Source organism: Polyodon spathula, chromosome 45 (assembly GCF_017654505.1).
Source record: "Polyodon spathula isolate WHYD16114869_AA chromosome 45, ASM1765450v1, whole genome shotgun sequence".
Lineage (NCBI taxonomy): Eukaryota > Metazoa > Chordata > Actinopteri > Acipenseriformes > Polyodontidae > Polyodon > Polyodon spathula.
The window spans coordinates 1,253,221-1,275,336 of record NC_054578.1 but is presented as its reverse complement, the minus strand read 5'-3'; the positions used below and the strand labels follow the sequence as shown (position 1 = coordinate 1,275,336).

Below are 22,116 nucleotides of genomic sequence, written 5' to 3'. Positions count from 1 at the left end.
CCTGCGATACACACAGCACAGACACACACCTGACTGCATCTGTATTATACACTGCTGTCTGCACCCTGCGATACACACAGCACAGGCACACACCTGACTGTATCTGTATCATTGTTAGGCTGGGTGTGTGTGGATCAGATTGTGCAGTACCTGCAGGCAGTGACCGGGCAGCCCCAGGACGAAGGACCCCTCCTCGAGCTGCACAGGCGTCTGGACCCCGGGCAGGCCGGCCTGGCTGTGGATCGGAACACCTTCCTGCGTGTGATGAAGGCCTGGGTTGCGGAGGTCAGAGAGGACGGGTATGTTTTAGGTGTATAGCGCCTTTCATGCTCAAAGCGTGTTTTTATCATTTTTATTTGGCAGGCACATTTTGTTTCCAAATTGAGGCACGCAGGCAGGGTTTAGAATGCAAGTTTAAGTATTCACAGCAAGTGCAAATCACACCACTGAATAAGAGCCAGGATGTGATCAAGGATTACAACAGGTAAGGTCTGCAGCGTTAGCAGCGCAAGGATAGCGCGCCAGCTGAGGGTCCAGGAACGTGGCGCTGAGGTCAGGAGAGTCCAGCGCAGACCAGCGGGGGGCGAGCAAGAGATCTGGGAAGCACTGGGGAGCAATGAAACAGTGCAAATAGTTTGGAACTCAAATTGAATACGGTTTTAGAAGTCTTTGTTATACGTCCCTGCCCCACACAGATTTTTCCAGAATCATTCCTTAGTGGAATCCTTTCCTTGTTGAAGGTTCTGGTTAACCCAGTCCTGTGTTGAGCCCGGTCCCACATTACAATTCTCCCTTTCCGGTCCGATGTCTCTCTTTTTTTTCCCCTCCAGATCAGAGATGAGGGAGATCGATGAAGTGGAGTTTGTCAAAACTGTCTCCCTTCTTCACCCTGGTAAGTCCAAATCTCTCTGCATGTTTGTCCATCGGGTCTGTTTGCCAGGAGTCACAACTGCACAACTAATCTCAAACACAAGAATACAGCTGAGAGCAAACGCTTTGCATCATCGCCCTGTAGAATGAACTCCCTCAGCTTCATAGAGTCCACTGAAAGCTGCTGAATAATGTTCCCTTGTTAACATATTGAATTGCACCCCCTCTATATAGAATGAACTCCCTCAGCTTCATAGAGTCCAGTGAAAGCTGCTGAATAATGTTCCCTTGTTAACATATTGAATTGCACCCCCTCTATATAGAATGAACTCCCTCAGCTTCATAGAGTCCAGTGAAAGCTGCTGAATAATGTTCCCTTGTTAACATATTGAATTACACCATGATGCCATTGTGACGTGGCTTCAATGCTAGGCTTGTGTTCTACCCCAGGAAAGAAGACAGGGGGCAGCACTGCTCAGCTGGAGGGCTATGGGGGCGAAACCAGCAGAGTGACTGTGTGAGCAGCAAAGCCAGTGTCGTCACGGCAACTCTGTGTGTGTCCCTCTGTTAACATATTGTCCCTCTATATAGAATGTCATAGAGTCCAGTGAAAGCTGCTGAATAATGTTCCCTTGTTATCATATTGAATTGCACCCCCTCTATATAGAATGAACTCTGTGAGTCCAGTGAAAGCTGTGTGTGTGTGTGTGTGTGTGTGTGTGTGTGTGTGTTTGTGTTTCTATGTGTCTGTTTGTCCCTGGCTTCACAGAGTCTGTCTGGTGATTCCTCTGTGAATCCTTGCTTCTCTGTGTTAACCTGCTGAATTCCCACCCTCCCTCTATGTAGAATGTCTCTCTTTCTCTCTCTCTCTCTCTCTCTCTCTCTCTCTCTCTCTCTCTCTCTCTCTCTCTCTCTCTCTCTCTCTCTCTCTCTCTCTCTCTCTCTCTCTCTCCCCTGTCCCCACAGTGAGCCCGCAGACCTGCTCAGCTCCATCGAAGGCCTTGAGTTTACAAACAGGAGGCTGGTTGAGAGGAATGAGAAGCTGCAGAGAGCTGTGGAGGGGTCTGAGGAAACAAGCAGCCACCTGAACGAAGAGATATCCCTACTGCAACAGCAGCTGAGGAGGTGAGACACGCACGCACGCACGCACACACACACACACACACACACACACACACACACACACACTAAAGAGACTTTCGACGAACGCTATTCTCTGTTTGCTCTATATGGATGACGTGCGATACGACGTAAACACTGTACCCCGAAGTTACCCACCTGAACGAAGAGATATCCCTACTGCAACTCGTCAGCTAGGGATCGTTGTACGACTCCACGACCTGTGACTTACTGACCGTACCACGCTGTGTGTCACACACACACCACACACACACACACACACACACACACACACACACACACACAGGCATGGGAATGAGAGTGGACTGTTTAACTGACCCTGTGCCTGTGATGACTCTGTCTGTTCCCCTCAGCTCCCAGCATGCACTCTCAGCACGAGGAGCGTCTCTGAGGAGCACTGAAGGGAGCCGCCACACGCACAACACACCACCACACAAAACAGGCTGGTGAGGAATGAGAGCTGGGCTCACTCTACACTCACCTGACACGAAGACACACTACTCAATACAGCACACTAAAGGAGACGCACGCACACCGCACACACTCACACAGCACACACACAGACCTGGGCACACACACACACACACACGCACACACACACACAGGCATGGGGAATGAGAGCGGACACTGAATGAAGAGATATCCCTACTGCAACAGCAGCTGAGGAGATGAGACACGCACGCACGCACGCACACACACACACACACACACACACACACACACACACACACACACACACACACACACAGGCATGGGAATGAGAGCGGACTGTTTAACTGAATGAAGAGATATCCCTACTGCAACAGCAGCTGAGGAGATGAGACACGCACGCACGCACGCACACACACACACACACACACACACACACACACACAGGCATGGGAATGAGAGCATACTGTTTAACTGACCCTGTGCCTGTGACGACTCTGTCTGTTCCCCTCAGCTCCCAGTATGCACTGCAGCAGGCGAGGAGCGTTTCTGAGGAGCTGGAGGAGCTGAAGGGAGCCGCCAAGGCGCTGGAGGAGACCAACAGCCACCTGAGACGCCACACAAAACAGCTGGTGAGAGCTGGGCTGAGTCCACTCTACACTCAATACAGCAACACTAAACCAGACCTGGGCTGGGCTGAGTCCACTCTACACTCAATACAGCAACACTAAACCAGACCTGGGCTGGGCTGAGTCCACTCTACACTCAATACAGCAACACTAAACCAGACCTGGGCTGGGCTGGGTCCACTCTACACTCAATACAGCAACACTAAACCAGACCTGGGCTGGGCTGGGTCCGCTCTACACTCAATATAGTAACACTAAACCAGACCTGGGCTGGGCTGAGTCCACTCTTCACTCAATACAGTAACACTAAACCAGACCTGGGCTGGGCTGGGCCCACTCTACACTCAATATAGTATCACTAAACCAGACCTGGGCTGGGCTGGGTCCGCTCTACACTCAATACAGTAACACTAAACCAGAGCTGGGCTCCACACAGCTGGGCTGGGCTGGACTGGGCTGGGTGGGGCTAGGCTGGGCTGGGCTGGGCTGGTCTGGTCTGGTTTTTGCTGGGCTGGGCTGGGTCCACTCTACACTCAATACAATAACACTCTGCAATTCAACTTACACTAAAAAGTCACACGAACAGCTCCACACATGAACATGCTGACTGTGTTTATTCTCCTCAGCAGGAATCATAGGTGCACACACACACACACACACACACACACACACACACACACACACACACACACACACACACACACACACACACACACACACACACACACACACACACACACACACACTAGAGAATGATTTCACATTCAAACCACAGTGGGGGCTGCTTTGTGTGACCCAGGCAAGCGATTCCAGGCCAGTCCTCTGGTGTTACAGTTCCCGACTGGACGATGCGATGCTTCTAGCCGCTCTTGTCTGGCTCTGGTTCCAGCATTGAGCCCGGCTGGTATCTCACAGCTGCGGGGGAATGAGTTTCTTTTCTTGATTTTGAAACGCTGTGGTTCTCATCGACAGGAGAGAGAGCAGCAGGCAAGGTCTGCGGAGACGAGGACTCGACAGGAGGAGGTGAAGCAGGAAACACACGTCTTCGTCACTTTAAAATAGCCTTTTATTTGCAGTGCAAGTGAAGGGTGTCTGACTGTGTGTGTGTCTGTGGGTCTGCCTGTCTGTCTGTCTGCTTGGTATGCATTATAAAGCACAGAGAGTTCTGGTAAAGCATAGGGAAGCATTGTAAAGCACAGAGAGGGCTGGTAAAGCATAGGAAGCATTGTAAAGCATTGTAAAGCACAGAGAGGTCTGGTAAAGCACAGGGAAGCATTGTAAAGCACAGAGAGGTCTGGTAAAGCACAGGGAAGCATTGTAAAGCACAGAGAGGTCTGGTAAAGCATAGGGAAGCATTGTAAAGCACAGAAAGGTCTGGTAAAGCACAGGGAAGCATTGTAAAGCACAGAGAGATCTGGTAAAGCTTATTTAAAACATGACAAACTAGGGTAAACAATGGTAAATCCATCCTATAAAACCAAGGGAAACGCATGACAAAACTGCAACTATATACCACAGTGTTACTTTTATAAAGGATCCTAAAAGCAATGTATTAAAGATGACACTGGGGTTATGAGGAGGATGGGATCCAAATGCCTTTGTGAAAGCATGCAAGTCTTGGTTTGAGCCATTAAAACAAAGCCGTGTCTCTCTCTCTCTCTCTGTCTGTGTGATTCCCGCTTGATTCTCCTGTCAGAGCGGTCGCCTGGCAGCAGAGAGAGATCGACTGAGGTGGAGAGTGGAGGAGCTGACTGAGGACAAAGCAGAGCTCAAGGTAACCCCGCTGACAACACCAACCACACAGGAGGCTGTTTGAGCCAGTGGTTAAAGAAAAGAGCTTGTAACCAGGAGGTCCCCAGTTCAGAGATAACACAGAGATAACTCATCCAGCGCTCAAAGAACATCACAGACACCTGCAGGGCTTTTTGAGATGTTACAGCAATAAAATAACGACTCGGATCGCGTCATTGAGGAGTTTGGTGATAAAACGAGCGATCAGGAGAGGATTGATCAGCGCGCGCGTCTATAAAGAGGTGTGTGAACAGCGAACAAGGGGCGGGGCTTGGCTGGAGATGCAGTACTGAGTGTCCCTTTGCCATGCAGCGCCCTTTAAACCTGTTTAACTCTGAACAAAAATATATATTTTAAAATAAACAGGGCGTGTGAAAATAAATTTCTGACAAGCGCTGAATAAACGGACCGCTGAGGGTTAACGGAACTAAGGTATATAATCAGATACTTCAGATCCAGTGGGTTGATTTCATATGCAGAACCAATCTGAACCACAGAAGCAGTGGGGGGGGCGTGGTCTCGTGAATTTGCACACTGCTGCACGGGCAGAGATTAAATCTTCACATGATTGACGGGGCTGGATTAAATGGGAGAGAAGCTGCCTGAGTTCCACCCCAGACCGCAGGTCTGCCCTGAGGTCCGTCAGTGCTTCTCACATGCCCTGTCTCTCACCAGGCGCTGCTCAGCGAGATGGAGAACGTGCTCGCCAGCAAGGATGCCGTCATTACAGAGGTAATCCTGTTCTGCGGCTTGCAGTGAGAAGGCAATCAGGCATTTACTGAAACCCTGGTTTTATAATTACAGATGAAAGATAGTGAAGTCGTAACTGTGTTACAGCAGCTTTCACTGGACTCCGTGAAGCTGAGGGAGTTCATTCTATATAGAGGGGGTGCAATTCAATATGTTAACAAGGGAACATTATTCAGCAGCTTTCACTGGACTCTATGAAGCTGAGGGAGTTCATTCTATATAGAGGGGGTGGAATTCAATATGTTAACAAGGGAGCATTATTCAGCAGCTTTCACAGGACTCTATGGGGGAATGTAAAATCGTTGTGTGTTTCAGGTCACTTTAGCAGCAGTGTGTTTTGTGATCATTGTCATGACGACGCAGCTGCAGAATATGGCAGGAATCCCGAGATTTCCCGGGAGTCCTGTTGCCCAAAGATTTCTCACTGCCCCTGCTTACAGCTCTGATAGTGAACTCCCAGCCCAGGAGGGGAGGGTGTGTCATTCACCTGCATGTTGTCTTTGCCTCACAGAGAGGGAGAGAGACAGAGAGACTTCAGGAGAGCGTAAAGGAAAACAGCACCCTTATTCAGGTATCTCACACCTCACTGAGAAATAACTGGGCCCAGAACGAAGAGCAGGGTTATGACTGAAGCCTTTATAATTGGTAAAGGGAGTCGGCTTTGATAACTAATGGGGTTAGCACTGAAACCAGGACCAGGGGGGACACAGTGTGGAGATGAAGTGGAGACTCGGGACAGAGGGAAGAGACACATCTTCACACACAGAGAGACAGGAGGGGATGGGAAGGGCTGCCTAGTCATGTTGCCAGGGCAGAATCAGTGGGATCCTTCGAGACACGACTTGAAAAAGTCTTGAGATGAATCAGCTGCTGTGAAGCAGGCAGCTGAGTGCATTAGACAGCGTCGCCTCTCGATTCACCTTCAGACTGGAGCGGTCCATAATAACAGCGATCGCTCCGCCACGCTGCAGAGACGTTGCCAGGTTTAAAGGCTGGATAACGTCCCGTTTAAAGTTGCCTGTGCCTCTTTGCCTGTCCGATGCCGAAATCTTTTTGTTTTGTTTCGTTTTCACAAGGAGTTGAAGGCAGAGATAAGCAGACTGCAGGACCAGCTGACTCTGAGTTACAGGGCTCTGACAGCAGCGTGAGTAATCTCTGCAGGGTTTCTGGGAGTGTGACCCATCGCTGTTGCCGAAAGTGTTGCACGTTGAATACACAGGGTTTAATAATACTGCTGTTCAGCCTTAACTGAGCTTGAAAGGACTATATCTGTATATATATATACAGAGGGGGTGCAATTCAATATGATAACAAGGGAACATTATTCAGCAGCTTTCACTGGACTCTATGAAGCTGAGGGAGTTCATTCTATATAGAGGGGGTGCAATTCAATATGTTAACAAGGGAACATTATTCAGCAGCTTTCACTGGACTCTATGAAGCTGAGGGAGTTCATTCTATATAGAGGGGGTGCAATTCAATATGTTAACAAGGGAACATTATTCAGCAGCTTTCACTGATATTTTTGTCTAGAGCTGTAGATATGAGCCTGCTGCTGCTAATGCTTTGTTGTTCATTTGCAGCCCACAGGAATCTCCTCTGGTGTGCAGCTCTCTACAGTGCAGAGACAGGACCGAGAGCTCCCTGCAGTGCAGAGACAGGACCGAGAGCTCCCTGCAGTGCAGAGACAGGACCGAGAGCTCCCTGCAGTGCAGAGACAGGACCGAGAGCTCCCTGCAGTGCAGAGACAGGACCGAGAGCTCCCTGCAGTGCAGAGACAGGACTGAGAGCTCCCTGCAGTGCAGAGACTGGACTGAGCGCTCCCTGCAGCTAGAGATACAGCAGGTTGACAAGGTACATCTATTCAAATGCCTCTGGCTGAGACATGAAAAATACATTTCCACTCAAACCTGACTGAGGCAATCTCAGAAGACATGTGCCCTCCTGACTCCTCCTGATCCAGCTGTTGTTTCTCACGCACACACACACACACACACACACACGCACACACGCACGCACACACGCACACACACACGCACACACACACACAGTATGAGAAGTGAGTGGACAGGTTAACCCCTCCTGTCTGCTGTTTCAGGACACAGACACAGCCGGCTTGTCGCTCCCCTCCCCTCTCTGTGGGATGCTGGTTAGCAATGTGTTTGATCCGAAGGAGCCCTCGCTGCCCAGGAACCCAGGTCTGGGGAACGACTTCCTCCAGCAGTCCTCTGGAGAGCAGGTGAGGGGTAGATAGAGGCAGCCCAAATCTACGGGAACGGAGCTCCTGGGAAATCTCACAAATCTATAGTTACTGCCCTCTGAACTGGACTCTGTGAAGCTGAGGGAGTTCATTTTATATAGAGGGGGTGCAATTCAATATGTTAACAAGGGAACATTATTCAGCAGCTTTCACTGGACTCTATGAAGCTGAGGGAGTTCATTCTATATAGAGGGGGTGCAATTCAATATGTTAACAAGGGAACATTATTCAGCAGCTTTCACTGGACTCTATGAAGCTGAGGGAGTTCATTCTATATGGGGTGGAATTCAATATGTTAACAAGGGAACATTATTAGCTTTCACTGGACTCTACAGCTGAGTGAGTTCTCCTCTCTCTCTCTCTCTCTCTCTCTCCTCTCTCTCTCTCTCTCTCTCTCTCTCTCTCTCTCTCTCTCTCTCTCTCCTCTCTTCTCTCTCTCTCTCTCTCTCTCTCTCTCTCTCTCTCTCTCTCTCCTCTCTCTCTCTCTCTCTCTCTCTCTCTCTCTCTCTCTCTCTCTCTCTCTCTCTCTCTCTCTCTCTCTCTCTGTCCCTCTCTCTCGCAGACCCCTGATCTCGCGGAGAGCGTGTCTGCTGATCTTGAGCGCTGTGTGAATGCTGACTGGTGAGTCTGAAAATTATTATTATTATTATTGTTATTATTATAATTATTATTATTATTATTAATTAAGAACATACGAAAGTTTACAAACGAGAGGAGGCCATTCGGCCCATCTTGCTCGTTTGGTTGTTAGTAGCTTATTGATCCCAGAATCTCATCAAGCAGCTTCTTGAAGGATCCCAGGGTGTCAGCTTCAACAACATTACTGGGGAGCTGGTTCCAGACCCTCACGATTCTCTGTGTAAAAAAAGCGCCTCCTATTTTCTGCTCTGAACGCCCCTTTACCTAATCTCCACTCGTGACCCCTGGTCCTTGTGTCTTTTTTCAGCTCGAAAAAGCCCCCCTGGGTTGACATTGTCAATACCTTTTCAAATTCTGAATGCTTCAATCAGGTCGCTGTGTCGTCTTCTTTGCTCAAGGCTGAATCGATTCAGTTCTTTTAGCCTGTCTGCATACGACATGCCTTGTAATCATATAGAAGAGGCTTGTATCCAAAGAGACGGGGCTGAACTATGCTTCGTCAGCTCCTGCTGCTGCAGAGGCACTTCCAATATGACAGTGTTTGGGGCGCATTGAATTAAAACCAAACTTTTCTCAATACAGACCAAATCTCAGGTTTATCCAAATTCACACTGTTCAGTAATACAGTCCTGAGAGAGAGAGAGGGAGAGGAGAGAGAGAGAGAGAGGGCGAGGAGGGGATGGACAGGGCTGCCTAGTCATGTAGTTGAGGCAGAATCGCTGGTTTATATTCTCATTTTTCTTGGTGCTCCTCAGGTCCGGGATGCAGTTGGTTCCTGTGGTCCAGTCACTGGTTCCCGTCTCCAGGCAGCTGGTCCAGTTCAGGAGAACCAGCCAGGGCAACAGGCTGTGAGTTGAGACCCCCCCCTCTCTCTCTTTCTCTCTCTGTCTCTCTCTCTCTCATTCTCTATAGAGGGGGTGGAATTCAATATGTTAACAAGGGAACATTATTCAGCAGCTTTCACTGGACTCTATGAAGCTGAGGGAGTTCATTCTATATAGAGGGGGTGCAATTCACATTATTCAGCAGCTTTCACTGGACTCTATGAAGCTGAGGGAGTTCACTGTACAGGGTGCTCATGCACAGCTCTTGCCTGTAGCTGTATATGTGTTTCCTCTGTATAGAGCAGTGTGCAATGGCTGTGCTTCACTCCAGTCCTCTCTGTTTCCCTGCAGCTCTCGGCTGGGTTGTTTCCACCCCCTCACAGCCAGGTCCTGTCTCTCCTGCATCGGACTGGCTTGTGCAGTCCTGCTGGTGTCTCTCTGCAGCCTGCTGTACCAGAGCACTGTGCACAGCTTCAAGCCTGCCTCCAGCTCCACCCTCGCATCCCTCTGGCATCTCATTATACAGACCCTGAGATCCCACGTCACACTGAGGCACCTCAGCCCTCCTCCTGTCTGACTCTAACCACTAGAGCCAGCCTCCCTCCCTCCCAGTCCCTCCTCAGCTCTAACCACTAGAGCCAGCCTCCCTCCCTCCCAGTCCCTCCTCAGCTCTCCCAGTCCCTCCTCAGCTCTAACCACTCCCACTAGAGCACACTGCCTCCCTCCCTCCTCAGCTCTAACCCCAGCCTCCCTCCCTCCCAGTCCCACAGCTCTAACCACTCAGCTCTAACCACTAGAGCCAGCCTCCCTCCCTCCCATTCCACTCAGCTCCCTCCCTCCCACTAGAGCTGAAGCAGAGCCAGCCTCAGCCTCCCTCCCTCCTCCCAGTCCCTCCCCAGCTCTAGAGCTGAAGCAGATTCTTATTCTGCTGTTATCTCTGTTGTGCCTCCCTCCTTCCCAGTCCCTCCCCAGCTCTAGAGCTGAAGCAGATTCTTATTCTGCTGTTATCTCTGTTGTGTTTTGTTTATTTGCGGTTCAGCCGTTGCAATAAATTGACCTTTGAAACAACTAATCCTGGTTTTGTTAAAAATATATATTTTTTTTGATATTTGAAAGTACATGGTGAAAGTTGCCTTGACTGTAACGCGTTATGCCTCGTTCCTCGCTGTCTTGTAAAGCGCGCTGTGATGGCGCTCCGCTATGAAAGGCGCTATATAAAAAAATAAAGACCGATTGATTGCGAGCCGACTGAACTGTGCTGGAATGCATCTCGCTTCTAACTTGTCTAAATCCTAATGCGTTTTCTACGTCGAACAGCCCTTCTGTAAATACCTCTCCCTGATTTTAACCGCTGTACAAATGAACCGTCAAACATGCATTCAGTACAAACCAGCCACCCGCTCTCCTCTCCGCCTGGAGACGACAATGTGCGCGCTTATCAAAGCACGGGGTCTGCAGGCGGTGCAGATAACCGCTTCAGGGTACAAACCAATAGATCTCGTGCAGTGCAGCAAGGTGTATATGAATTAATCTCTAAAACTAGTTAACAAAACCAAATCACATTTACAAATGTTGCACCTGCTGTCATTTTGGTCCAGTTGCTTTGTTTTGAATGCAGAAGACAGAGCGCGGATTCTTGGCACAGAAAACAAGATCATAATAACCCGGGTTTAAAACCAAGGCAACACACCCCGTTTAAACAAACCTGCTTCCGAGCATGATAACGAAGATCTGACTTTTAAAACAAGAAAAAAATAACAGTGTCCGCTTTTATACAGCGAGAGCGGTGGATGTTGGTGCTGGAAGGGATTTTCGTGGGGTGAAGGGTGTCCAGCGACCCGATTAATAATCCCAACTCCAGCCTGTTACCTCTTCTCTAGGGATGGGATCCTGTACCTGGCAGCTCTCCTAAAACCCTCCCTTCAGCGGCCAGCCCGACAGGGCAGTGCCCTTGCTTACAGATACTCTGCACAGCTATATGATTTATGGTCTGTGGAAGATTTTTGCATGCAGGAAATCTTAACAAGGCAGCGCGATAAGGAAAGCGCACCTTGCACTACTGCTTTCCTGGGACATGCTCTAGCGAAGCGGAACAAAGAGGTGCTCTGTGCTTTTGCAGGTGTCATTATAATATATATTTACTGTTTTTTTGCACGCGGAATAAAGATTACCATGAGTTATCTAGATTCATTTTAAACTCGGTCTGTGTTCTTAGCCTGCTAAGTTATATCCTCTTAACTCAAACCAGATAACGTAAATTTAAATCTGGCATTTTAAAAAAAAAAAAAAAACACACACTTTTGTGCAAAAGCCCCCCACAGGTCTGCATTTTTTTTTTTTAAAACGTGTTTCTCGCACAGATGTTCCCTCACCAAGATGGCGGACCAAACGCGCACGTTTCGATTTTTCCCTCACTCCCTCACTGCGCATGTGCAGTCGTGTGCCGGGCATACCCTCGCAGATCTGTTTCTGCCGGGGACCGCAATGCAAGCTGCAATGATTCGTGTTTACTCGATAAGATGCATTCTGCTGTAAAACTGCAATTCAGACAACTTCGTGTTTAAGACAAAGTCTTAACAAACTCAAGTGCACCTCGGGTTACTATATACAGAAGCGTGTGTTACAGAATTATTCGCGCTTGTTGTTATATACGACTTCAAGTGACTTCGCATACGTTGTCGTTGGTGTTGTAATTTATAGTAAATTATTATTATTATAATTATTATTTAATAATAGAAAGAAAAAAAAAAAAGCATTTGTCAGAAGTGGGATTCGAACCCACGCCTCCAGGGGAGACTGCGACCTGAACGCAGCGCCTTAGACCGCTCGGCCATCCTGACTTGTTTGTGACGTGTCTCCGAATTCAATGGGGTGTTTATACATCTCCATTAATTAGCATGAAAACAATATTTAAAGTAGCTGAAACTTCACTGCAAAACAGGAAATATTCTTGAGGAATGATTCTATTAGAATGGGTTGGAATATATATGGACAGGAGGATAGGCAAAGAATCTGTACAGCCGCTCTGCGCGGAAAAGGACTTGCTGTCTATAAATCTGACCTGCTAGGGTGTTTCAATCACAGGGTGTCTTTTGGAAAAGCCAGGTTTGATAGACAATCTTGGTAAACACGCTAGCCGGTTCATGCAGCAGAAGCCTTTGATCTTTAACCACTAGCCTAGAATAAGATTGCATGCTCCAGCAATTCATAGAGACGTAGCCTCTCTAAGGAGAGCCAGCTGTCTATAAAGTGCCCCTTTACCCTTCGTATTGGCGTGTTTATGTGGATTCACATCTTTTAGACCCATCACAATGCACAGGCTTTCCACTGATGCTACAACGACACACTTTGAGTTATCTATGGCTGGGGTTTTGTAATCACAGCTAGGAGATACTTGACTGTTTTTATCTGTCACTCTACAGAAACGGTTGCAGTGAAAGGTCTTTGCTGGTCGGCTTCAGTACAAACACAAGGTCTTTCTAACCCTATGCTCTGTGATCCTGTGCTATTGCATTAGGGTTTATAACTCAGTAAGTCTATCAGAGCCAGTGTGTAGTTCCCTGATCTTTATAAGAGTCGTTAGCTATAGAGGGGAGAAAGAAGAGAGAGAGGGGGGAGGAGAAGAGGGGGAGAGGAGAGTATTTGTGTGATAGAGGCGTCAGAGAGAGAGGGGGAGGGGAGGGGGAGAGGAGTGTATTTGTGTGATAGAGGCGTCAGAGAGAGGGGGAGGAGAGCTGGAAGAGGGGGAGAGGAGAGGGGGAGAGGAGAGAGAGGGGAGAGGAGAGGGGGGGAGAGGAGAGTATTTGTGCCTTAGAGGCGTTAGAGAGGGGGAGGGGAGAGGACAGGGGGATGGGAGAGAAGTGCAAAATAGAGAGAAGCGATACAGGGAGTGGATTATTAATTATCTGGTTTTCTTCAGCTTTGATATTAGAGAAGAGAGGAGGGGGAAGGGAGAGCAGACATGAGAGAAGAGGGGAGAGAGAGAATTTCAGTTTAGGAGACAGAGTTTCCCAGCACAGTAAAAATCTGCCTTTTCTTTTCTCTCTCATTTCCATCTTCATTCATCGTGGGGATAAACCTGTTCCTGTTATTAATGATTACACACAGATCCACACACACACACACACACACACAGACAAAGATCCAGACAGACACACACACACACTAACAGAGATCCAGACAGAGACAGAGATCCACACACACACACAGACAAAGATCCAGACAGACACACACACACACTAACAGAGATCCAGACAGAGACAGAGATCCACACACACACACAGACAAAGATCCAGACAGACACACACACACACTAACAGAGATCCAGACAGAGACAGACACACACACACACACACACACACACACACACACACACACAGATCCAGACAGAGACACACACACACACTAACAGAGACACAGACAGAGACAGAGACACACACACACACAGACAAAGATCCAGACACACACACACACACACACAGACACAGACAGACACACACACACACACACAGATCCAGACAGAGACAGACACACACACACACACACACACAGATCCAGACACACAGACACACACACACACAGACAGACAGACACACACACACACACGCTCTGTATCTCTGACTGCACGCTGGGGGCTCTCGTTAAAATCTATCAGGTCCAGTTTGCAGTTTTCTAATCTTTAGAGGAGTCAATAGCTGTACTTCACCTGCTTTATCACAGACAGAGAGGAGGGAGGGAGGAGAGGAGCGCGAGTCACCTGCAATGTGTGCTTTTAGCAGAGATTAAACGAGATCACGCACAACACAGAGGGACAAAGTGACGTTAACGGATCGATAGACTCGATACCACGATGCCTGAGAGTAGATCAGACAGGCAGACACACACACACACACAGGAAGAGTAGATCGCTACATCCTTAGCTATGCAAGGAATGACATCACAAGCGCATCAATGGACTTGAATAGAAATAAACGAGAGTCTTTGCCGCTGCATCAAAAGCCTGGCTGGAGCTCCACTGTTTGTTTATTCCCCTGTCAAAGTTTTACCAGACCTCTCTGTATATTAGAGAGAGGGTAGAGAGGAAAGATGAGAGGACAGAGGGGGAGGGCAGAGAGAGAGAGAGAGAGAAGGGCAGAGTCACGCAAGAGGGGGAGGGGAGAGACAGGAGGGGAGAGACAGAGAGAGAGAGAGCTGGGAGATGAGGGGGAGGAGAGAAAGGATATGAGAGAGGGGGAGGGAAGCAGAGAGACACGCGAAGGGGGAGAGGAGAGAGAGGGGAGAGGGGGGAAGGGCAGAGAGAGTCACATGAGAGGGGGAGTGGAGGAGAGCGAGCAGCGAGATGAGGGGGAGGAGAGAAAGGATATGAGACAGGGGGAGGGAAGGGCAGAGAGAGTCATGCGAGGGGGGAGGGGAGAAGAGAGCAGGAAGAGGAGAGGGGGGGAAGGGCAGAGAGTCACATGAGAGGGGGAGGGGAGAGGATAGAGAGGAGAGGGAGCAGGGAGAGGAGAGGGGGTAGGGAAGCAGAGAGGGGGGAGAGGAGAGCGAGCAGCGAGATGAGGGGGAGGAGAGAGGATATGAGAGGGGGAAGGAAGGGCAGAGAGAGAGAGTCATGCGAGAGGGGGAGGGGAGAAGAAAGGAGGAAAAGGAGAGAGGAGAGCGAGCAGGGAGAGGAGAGGGGAGAAGGGCAGAGAGACACGCGAGGGGGGAGGGAAGCAGAGAGAGGGGGGAGAGGAGAGCGAGCAGAGAGATGAGGGGGAGGAGAGAGGATATGAGAGGGGGAAGGAAGGGCAGAGAGAGAGAGTCATGCGAGAGGGGGAGGGGAGAAGAAAGCAGGAAAAGGAGAGAGGAGAGCGAGCAGGGAGAGGAGAGAGGGGGGAGGGCAGAGACAGTCAAATGAGAGGGGGAGGGGAGATGAGAGCAAGCAGGGAGAGGAGGAGGGGGGGAGAGAGAGAGAGGGGGGAGGGGAAGAAAGATATTTTCCTTTGTCAAGTCGGGTCTTGAAGGATCCCAGCGATTCTGCCTCAACAACATGGCCAGGCATCTCATCCCAGCCCCTCCCGTCTCTCTGTGTGAAGACGTGTCTCTTCCCTCTGTCTCCTCACTTCATCTCCACACAGCGTGTCTCTGCTACAGGGTCTGTCAGCTCCTCCAGAGATCTGAAACTACAGCTCCCAGCATCCCTCCCCGTTCCAGCCAGCGCAGAGGCATGCTGGGAGCTGTAGTTTCCATTCTGACTGTTCCCCTCACACTCTGTTCATGTTCCTCGAAGCTGTGCTGGGGTCAGGCTGGCTGCAGTCTGGCCCAGAACGGGACACAAGATTTCAAACATGTCAATCAATTAAAAAGATGACATCACAATCAGCTTTATTTTTTTTAATTCTGTAAAAAAACATTCCACAGTCAAATACATTTAGAAAGACTTCTAGTCTAAATGTTTCTCAAAGTCCACTAAGACTTTGCTGTCATTCTCAACGCAAAAAGATATTATAAACACACACACACCGAGCATCAAAAGAAGATTATCGCTATTAGAACACATTTATTTTCGAACAAAAATAAAGTATGTAAATGTTTTTTGGTTTCTTCTGAATCCCTCGATCGTTCATCCTTGCTCATGACACGCTGGAGCGACTGTGACCGAAGTCTGTTGTCTTTAACTATATCACAAGAACTAACTGCTCCAAATTCATGAACCCTGAACACAAAGTCTAGAGAGACAGAGAGAGAGAGACAGACAAAGAGACACAGAGAGAGGAGAGAGACACAGACACAGAGAGAAGAGAGACAGAGAAACAGAGAGGAAAGGAGAGAGAGAGACACACACAGAGACAGACATAGACAAAGAGAGACACAGAGAGAAGAGACCTGTCTGTCCCAGAAGTATCTGGTTTCTCTCTGTGTCTCTCTTCTTCTCTCTGTCTCCTGTGTCTTTACAGGAGAGGAAAGGAGAGAGAGAGAGAGAGAGCGAGAGAGAGACAGCTGCTCTGTGGCCAAAAGTCCTCATCATCACCCCACAGAATGAACTCGTTTTGCTTCATAAACGTGACTATGGCCTCTCTGTTTATTGCGAAGACACAACAAAGGCGGGGATTATATTTTTAAAAAATGAATAATAATCATCACACAGAGAAATGTGCGTTCTCCACTCGGTTTGCAGTTGAAATGCACACTTCTGCGGTTGTCTGTAAAACAGCTTTGACAGCGATCGGGAAAAACCAACAAACGCGTCAATCTTAAAAAAAAACGAAGATGCGAACGCGGGATCCCACAATCTCGTCACACGTAAAGAACAGTGTCTGTCTGTCTGTCTGTCTGTCCGTCTGGCTCCGCATGCGTTCGGAAACGCAGGCTCCAGGGCGGCCAAACTCTGCACTGCCTCCTCTTTCAGCCAAGGTCCAGGGCTTGGTTTAGAGCCACAGTTTTGACCCCCTGGGGTACTTGACTTAGTGACCCCACTGCTGGATCAACGCAGTAGCCGTGTGTCTCAAACTACAGAAACACTCACACAACCAAAAATACATTTAAAAAAAAATATATAAAAAAACCAAATAAAATTAAGATATAAAGAGATATATAAAAAATACACCACGTCTGTGAAGAGAGCAGCGCCTTATATAGGTACACCTATATAGATATGAGAGAGAGAGAGACAGAGAGAGAGAGAGCGATAGATAGATAGGAGATAGATATAGAGATGGAGATAGATATATAGATAAAGAGATAGACAGATAATAGACATAGAGATAGATAGATAGTTATAGAGACAGCGATAGATGGAGATAGATATAGATAGCGATAGATAGATTTATATATATATATATATATATATATATATATATATATATATATATATAAATCTATCTCTCTATCTCTCCCTTCCTTATCTCCTCTCTCCTCTCTCCCAGCTGCCTCTATGCAGTAGTACAGCCCCCATCACAGCTACAGCAGTCACACTGCCAACACCTCTACTCAAAAAAACCGAAAACGCACCACTAAAAACCCCTCAGCGCGCGCTGCCGGTGTCCTGGCTCGAGGACGCGCGCTGCGCTCCCTCCGGCGCCCCCCTGTGGACACGCTGGTGCTGCTTCATCTTGTCCAGCCGGCTGAAGCTCTTCCCGCACTCGGAGCACTGGTAGGGCTTCTCTCCGGTGTGAATCCGCTGGTGCTGCCTCAGCTTCACCAGCTGGTTGAAGCTCTTGCCGCAGTCGCCGCAGTGGTAAGGCCGCTCGCCCGTGTGGATCCTGTGGTGCTGTTTCAGCTTGTCCAGCCGGCTGAAGCTCTTCCCGCACTCGGAGCACTGGTAGGGCTTCTCCCCGGTGTGAGTCCGCTGGTGCTGCCTCAGCTTCACCAGCTGGTTGAATGTCTTCCCGCAGTCACCGCAGGAGAAGACCTTCTCCACCGAGGAGTGGACCTGCCGGTGAGTTTTGAGATGGCCGGGCTGTTTGAAGCGCTTCCCGCAGTCGGGGCACTGGTGCGGTTTCGCTGCCGTCTCCCCCTGCTGGAGGGAGTTCAGGTAGCTGTCCTGGCACTCAGCGCAGTAGCCCAGCCCGTGAAGGCAGAGCAGAGGTTTGGAGTAAATGCCGTCAGCAGTGATGTACATGGGCTCCATCTCGTCGTCCTTGAGGACAGAGTCCAACTCAGAGACGCCTTCTTTCAGCAGCTTCGGGCCGGGGCAAGGCAGTTCACCCACGTCTAGAACGAAAAGAAACGCGAGAGGCATAGCAGAAAAATCCCAGGTAGAAGCTTTCACTGGACTCTATGAAGCTGAGGGAGTTCATTCTATACAGAGGGGGTGCAATTCAATATGAGAACAAGGGAACATTATTCAGCAGCTTTCACTGGACTCTATGAAGCTGAGGGAGTTCATTCTATATAGAGGGGGTGCAATTCAATATGTTAACAAAGGAACATTATTCAGCAGCTTTCACTGGACTCTATGAAGCTGAGGGAGTTCATTCTACAGGGCGATGATGCAAAGCATGGCTGTAGAGCAGGAATTTATCAGAGAACAGTTTGATAAACATTGGAGAAGTAGCATTTAAAGACTGAGATGTCATTGAGTAAGTAAACAAGACAGCATGGTAAATAATTCGCAGTATCCCTGTGTTCTAGATGTGTCACCTCTAGAGAGGCTAGTATTAGGGGGTGTCGTACACACTGTACATCTCGTCCTTATTATAGTCTTTTGTCAAACTATTTGATAAGTATCATTTCATTAGGCTGAAAGAAATGTAGAGAGTCCTAAGTTACAGTAGACAGACATGATAACTCATTTGTCGTCACATTTAGGTCAGACGTCACTAGGTCAGGACGAAAGTATCAAGACTCATATGCAATGTGCTCTTGTCGTCACAACTGGAGTAATCAGACTCCCGCTGCACAGCAGTGTGATCCAGTCCTGCTTTCACTAGGAGTTTAATAATCAGACTCCCGCTGCACAGCAGTGTGATCCAGTCCTGCTTTCACTAGGAGTTTAATAATCAGACTCCCGCTGCACAGCAGTGTGATCCATTCCTGCTTTCACTAGGAGTTTAATAATCAGACTCCCGCTGCACAGCAGTGTGATCCAGTCCTGCTTTCACTAGGAGTTTAATAATCAGACTCCCGCTGCACAGCAGTGTGATCCAGTCCTGCTTTCACTAGGAGTTTAATAATCAGACTCCCGCTGCACAGCAGTGTGATCCAGTCCTGCTTTCACTAGGAGTTTAATAATCAGACTCCCGCTGCACAGCAGTGTGATCCAGTCCTGCTTTCACTAGGAGTTTAATAATCAGACTCCCGCTGCACAGCAGTGTGATCCAGTCCTGCTTTCACTAGGAGTTTAATAATCAGACTCCCGCTGCACAGCACAGCAGTGTGATCCAGTCCTGCTTTCACTAGGAGTTTAATAATCAGACTCCCGCTGCACAGCAGTGTGATCCAGTCCTGCTTTCACTAGGAGTTTAATAATCAGACTCCCGCTGCACAGCAGTGTGATCCAGTCCTGCTTTCACTAGGAGTTTAATAATCAGACTCCCGCTGCACAGCAGTGTGATCCAGTCCTGCTTTCACTAGGAGTTTAATAATCAGACACACCTGAGCTTGTTCCCTAGACACACTGGGGGCTGATCAAGCTGGGAGCAGAGAAACCTGGACTGGATCGCGCTGCTGTGCAACAGGAGTCCGATTCCCAGCCCTGCGCAATAATATAAAATCAATCGCAGAATCCAGTTCCTCGGAGGAAGGCACGTACCTCGTCCTGCGCCCCTGCAATCCGCTTCCCAGCTGCCCTCGCCGGGTCCACACTCCTGAAACGAGGTCAGCACGCCTCGGTTAGCCTGAGCCGGTCTGTCCCGCACTGCCGGGACCTTGTGCTCCCGTTTCGATTGAAAACAACACGGCGGGGGCTCGATACCGGCGTGAGGCGCCGGATCAACCGGGGGGTCACCGAACAGCGCAGCCGGGGAGCTTTCGCAGCTGCTGCCGCCGGTCCCCTGTCTGAGGTCCGCCGGGGCTTGCTCGTTAGCGCTCCTGCCCGCCGCTTCCCTGTATTTCTGCAACCTGAGCTTCAGCCTTTCATTCTCTTTCTCCTTCCCAGCCATTGCAATCTGAAACTCGTTCAATTTACTGCCCACAACTCTTGTGATTTCCCACAAGACGGTGTCTACAGCCGCTTTCACTGCGTGCTCGATGGCAGAGCCGAGCTCGTCTTGCAAGAACGAAACGGACACGCTGAGGTCCATGTTATCGCTATCAGTTTGCGATACCATCGGTTTACAAACAAAACAAACAAACAAAAACACTCCGTGTGAGTGAGTCTCAGCGGGATCTGATTATTAAAAAAAAAAAGACACAACTACGCTGGCTTTTTAGTTCCGGTAAATAGATAAAAGCTCTCGATTAAATCTGTTTCTCTGTTAATTTCCGAGCACGCACACTTCAGCCAGCAGGGCAAAAACTGCTCAAAATAACAACGCGATTCCCCCATTCAGAAAAAAAAGCGACTGCTGCCCCGCTTGACCCCGGTCCGGGGGAGCGGTGCGAAACTCTTTCGGGAGCGAAGGCCACCAGACATGGTGGCGGAGGCGTTTTGTCACTCGGATAGGAAAAAAGGAAACGTTACGTCAAAGTGCGTGGCACCCACTCCACGAAACCCCAGGACGGAGACCTCCTGTTCCTCTCTGTGCTTTACAAATGCTTCCCTATGCGTTACCAGACCTCTCTGTGCTTTACAATGCTTCCCTATGCTTTACCAGACCTGTGCTTTGTGCTTTACAATGCTTCCCTATGCTTTACCAGACCTCTCTGTGCTTTACAATGCTTCCCTATGCTTTACCAGACCTCTCTGTGCTTTACAATGCTTCCCTGTGCTTTACCAGACCTCTCTGTGCTTTACAATGCTTCCCTATGCTTTACCAGACCTCTCTGTGCTTTACAATGCTTCCCTATGCTTTACCAGACCTCTCTGTGCTTTACAATGCTTCCCTATGCTTTACCAGACCTCTCTGTGCTTTACAATGCTTCCCTATGCTTTACCAGACCTCTCTGTGCTTTACAATGCTTCCCTGTGCTTTACCAGACCTCTCTGTGCTTTACAATGCTTCCCTATGCTTTACCAGACCTCTCTGTGCTTTACAATGCTTCCCTATGCTTTACCAGACCTCTCTGTGCTTTACAATGCTTCCCTATGCTTTACCACCTCTCTGTGCTTTACAATGCTTCCCTATGCTTTACCAGACCTCTCTGTGCTTTACAATGCTTCCCTATGCTTTACCAGACCTCTCTGTGCTTTACAATGCTTCCCTATGCTTTACCAGACCTCTCTGTGCTTTACAATGCTTCCCTATGCTTTACCAGACCTCTCTGTGCTTTACAATGCTTCCCTGTGCTTTACCAGACCTCTCTGTGCTTTACAATGCTTCCCTGTGCTTTACCAGACCTCTCTGTGCTTTACAATGCTTCCCTATGCTTTACCAGACCTCTCTGTGCTTTACAATGCTTCCCTATGCTTTACCAGACCTCTCTGTGCTTTACAATGCTTCCCTGTGCTTTACCAGACCTCTCTGTGCTTTACAATGCTTCCCTATGCTTTACCAGACCTCTCTGTGCTTTACAATGCTTCCCTATGCTTTACCAGACCTCTCTGTGCTTTACAATGCTTCCCTGTGCTTTACCAGTCCTCTCTGTGCTTTACAATGCTTCCCTGCTTTACCAGACCTCTCTGTGCTTTACAATGCTTCCCTATGCTTTACCAGACCTCTCTGTGCTTTACAATGCTTCCCTATGCTTTACCAGACCTCTCTGTGCTTTACAATGCTTCCCTCTGTGCTTTACAAGACCTCTCTGTGCTTTACAATGCTTCCCTATGCTTTACCAGACCTCTCTGTGCTTTACAATGCTTCCCTGTGCTTTACCAGACCTCTCTGTGCTTTACAATGCTTCCCTATGCTTTACCAGACCTCTCTGTGCTTTACAATGCTTCCCTATGCTTTACCAGACCTCTCTGTGCTTTACAATGCTTCCCTATGCTTTACCAGACCTCTCTGTGCTTTACAATGCTTCCCTGTGCTTTACCAGACCTCTCTGTGCTTTACAATGCTTCCCTATGCTTTACCAGACCTCTCTGTGCTTTACAATGCTTCCCTATGCTTTACCAGACCTCTCTGTGCTTTACAATGCTTCCCTATGCTTTACCAGACCTCTCTGTGCTTTACAAATGCTTTACCAGACCTCCTGTGCTTTACAACTATGCTTTACCAGACCTCTCTGTGCTTTACAATGCTTCCCTATGCTTTACCAGACCTCT

General features: G+C 48.8%; 2 protein-coding genes and 1 non-coding gene across 5 annotated transcripts; 1 reads left to right on the top strand and 2 right to left on the bottom strand.

The window, feature by feature from the left end:
- Positions 1 to 216: 216 nt before the first annotated feature.
- On the top strand, positions 217 to 9,982 carry LOC121305939 (protein KASH5-like). Of its 3 annotated transcripts, XM_041237629.1 has the most exons (16): positions 217 to 299; positions 831 to 892; positions 1,321 to 1,387; positions 1,837 to 1,995; positions 2,954 to 3,071; positions 4,041 to 4,091; positions 4,765 to 4,842; positions 5,535 to 5,591; positions 6,121 to 6,180; positions 6,686 to 6,753; positions 7,193 to 7,240; positions 7,271 to 7,463; positions 7,708 to 7,848; positions 8,432 to 8,490; positions 9,264 to 9,356; positions 9,684 to 9,982. In XM_041237629.1, the coding sequence occupies exons 1-16, from the start codon at positions 265 to 267 to the stop codon at positions 9,907 to 9,909; spliced, it is 1,515 nt and encodes a 504-aa protein (XP_041093563.1). In that variant the 5' UTR covers positions 217 to 264; the 3' UTR covers positions 9,910 to 9,982. The 3 variants fall into 3 exon arrangements, with proteins under 3 accessions (XP_041093563.1, XP_041093562.1, XP_041093564.1); XM_041237628.1 differs by having other exon boundaries at positions 7,193 to 7,463; XM_041237630.1 differs by lacking the exon at positions 6,121 to 6,180 and having other exon boundaries at positions 7,193 to 7,463.
- Positions 9,983 to 12,089: 2,107 nt separating this feature from the next.
- On the bottom strand, positions 12,090 to 12,172 carry trnal-cag. The gene has a single exon. It is a non-coding gene; the product is annotated as a tRNA-Leu (tRNA).
- A 5,025-nt stretch (positions 12,173 to 17,197) lies between these two features.
- LOC121305957 (zinc finger and SCAN domain-containing protein 2-like) lies at positions 17,198 to 20,290 on the bottom strand. The gene is made up of 2 exons (XM_041237671.1): positions 19,564 to 20,290; positions 17,198 to 18,023 (listed from the first exon to the last, which is right to left on the bottom strand). The coding sequence occupies exons 1-2, from the start codon at positions 20,078 to 20,080 to the stop codon at positions 17,335 to 17,337; spliced, it is 1,206 nt and encodes a 401-aa protein (XP_041093605.1). The 5' UTR covers positions 20,081 to 20,290; the 3' UTR covers positions 17,198 to 17,334.
- Positions 20,291 to 22,116: the final 1,826 nt, after the last annotated feature.

Coding starts and splice junctions, on each gene's coding strand:
- LOC121305939 (XM_041237628.1), top strand. CDS start 265: ATGAAGGCCTGGGTTGCGGAGGTCAGAGAGGACGG. Junction 1,388..1,836: donor GAAACCAGCAGAGTGACTGT/GTGAGCAGCAAA, acceptor CTGTCCCCACAG/TGAGCCCGCAGACCTGCTCA. Junction 6,754..7,192: donor TACAGGGCTCTGACAGCAGC/GTGAGTAATCTC, acceptor GTTCATTTGCAG/CCCACAGGAATCTCCTCTGG.
- LOC121305957 (XM_041237671.1), bottom strand. CDS start 20,080: ATGGTATCGCAAACTGATAGCGATAACATGGACCTCAGCGTGTCCGTT. Junction 18,024..19,563: donor TTGCAGGGGCGCAGGACGAG/GTACGTGCCTTC, acceptor TTTTCGTTCTAG/ACGTGGGTGAACTGCCTTGC.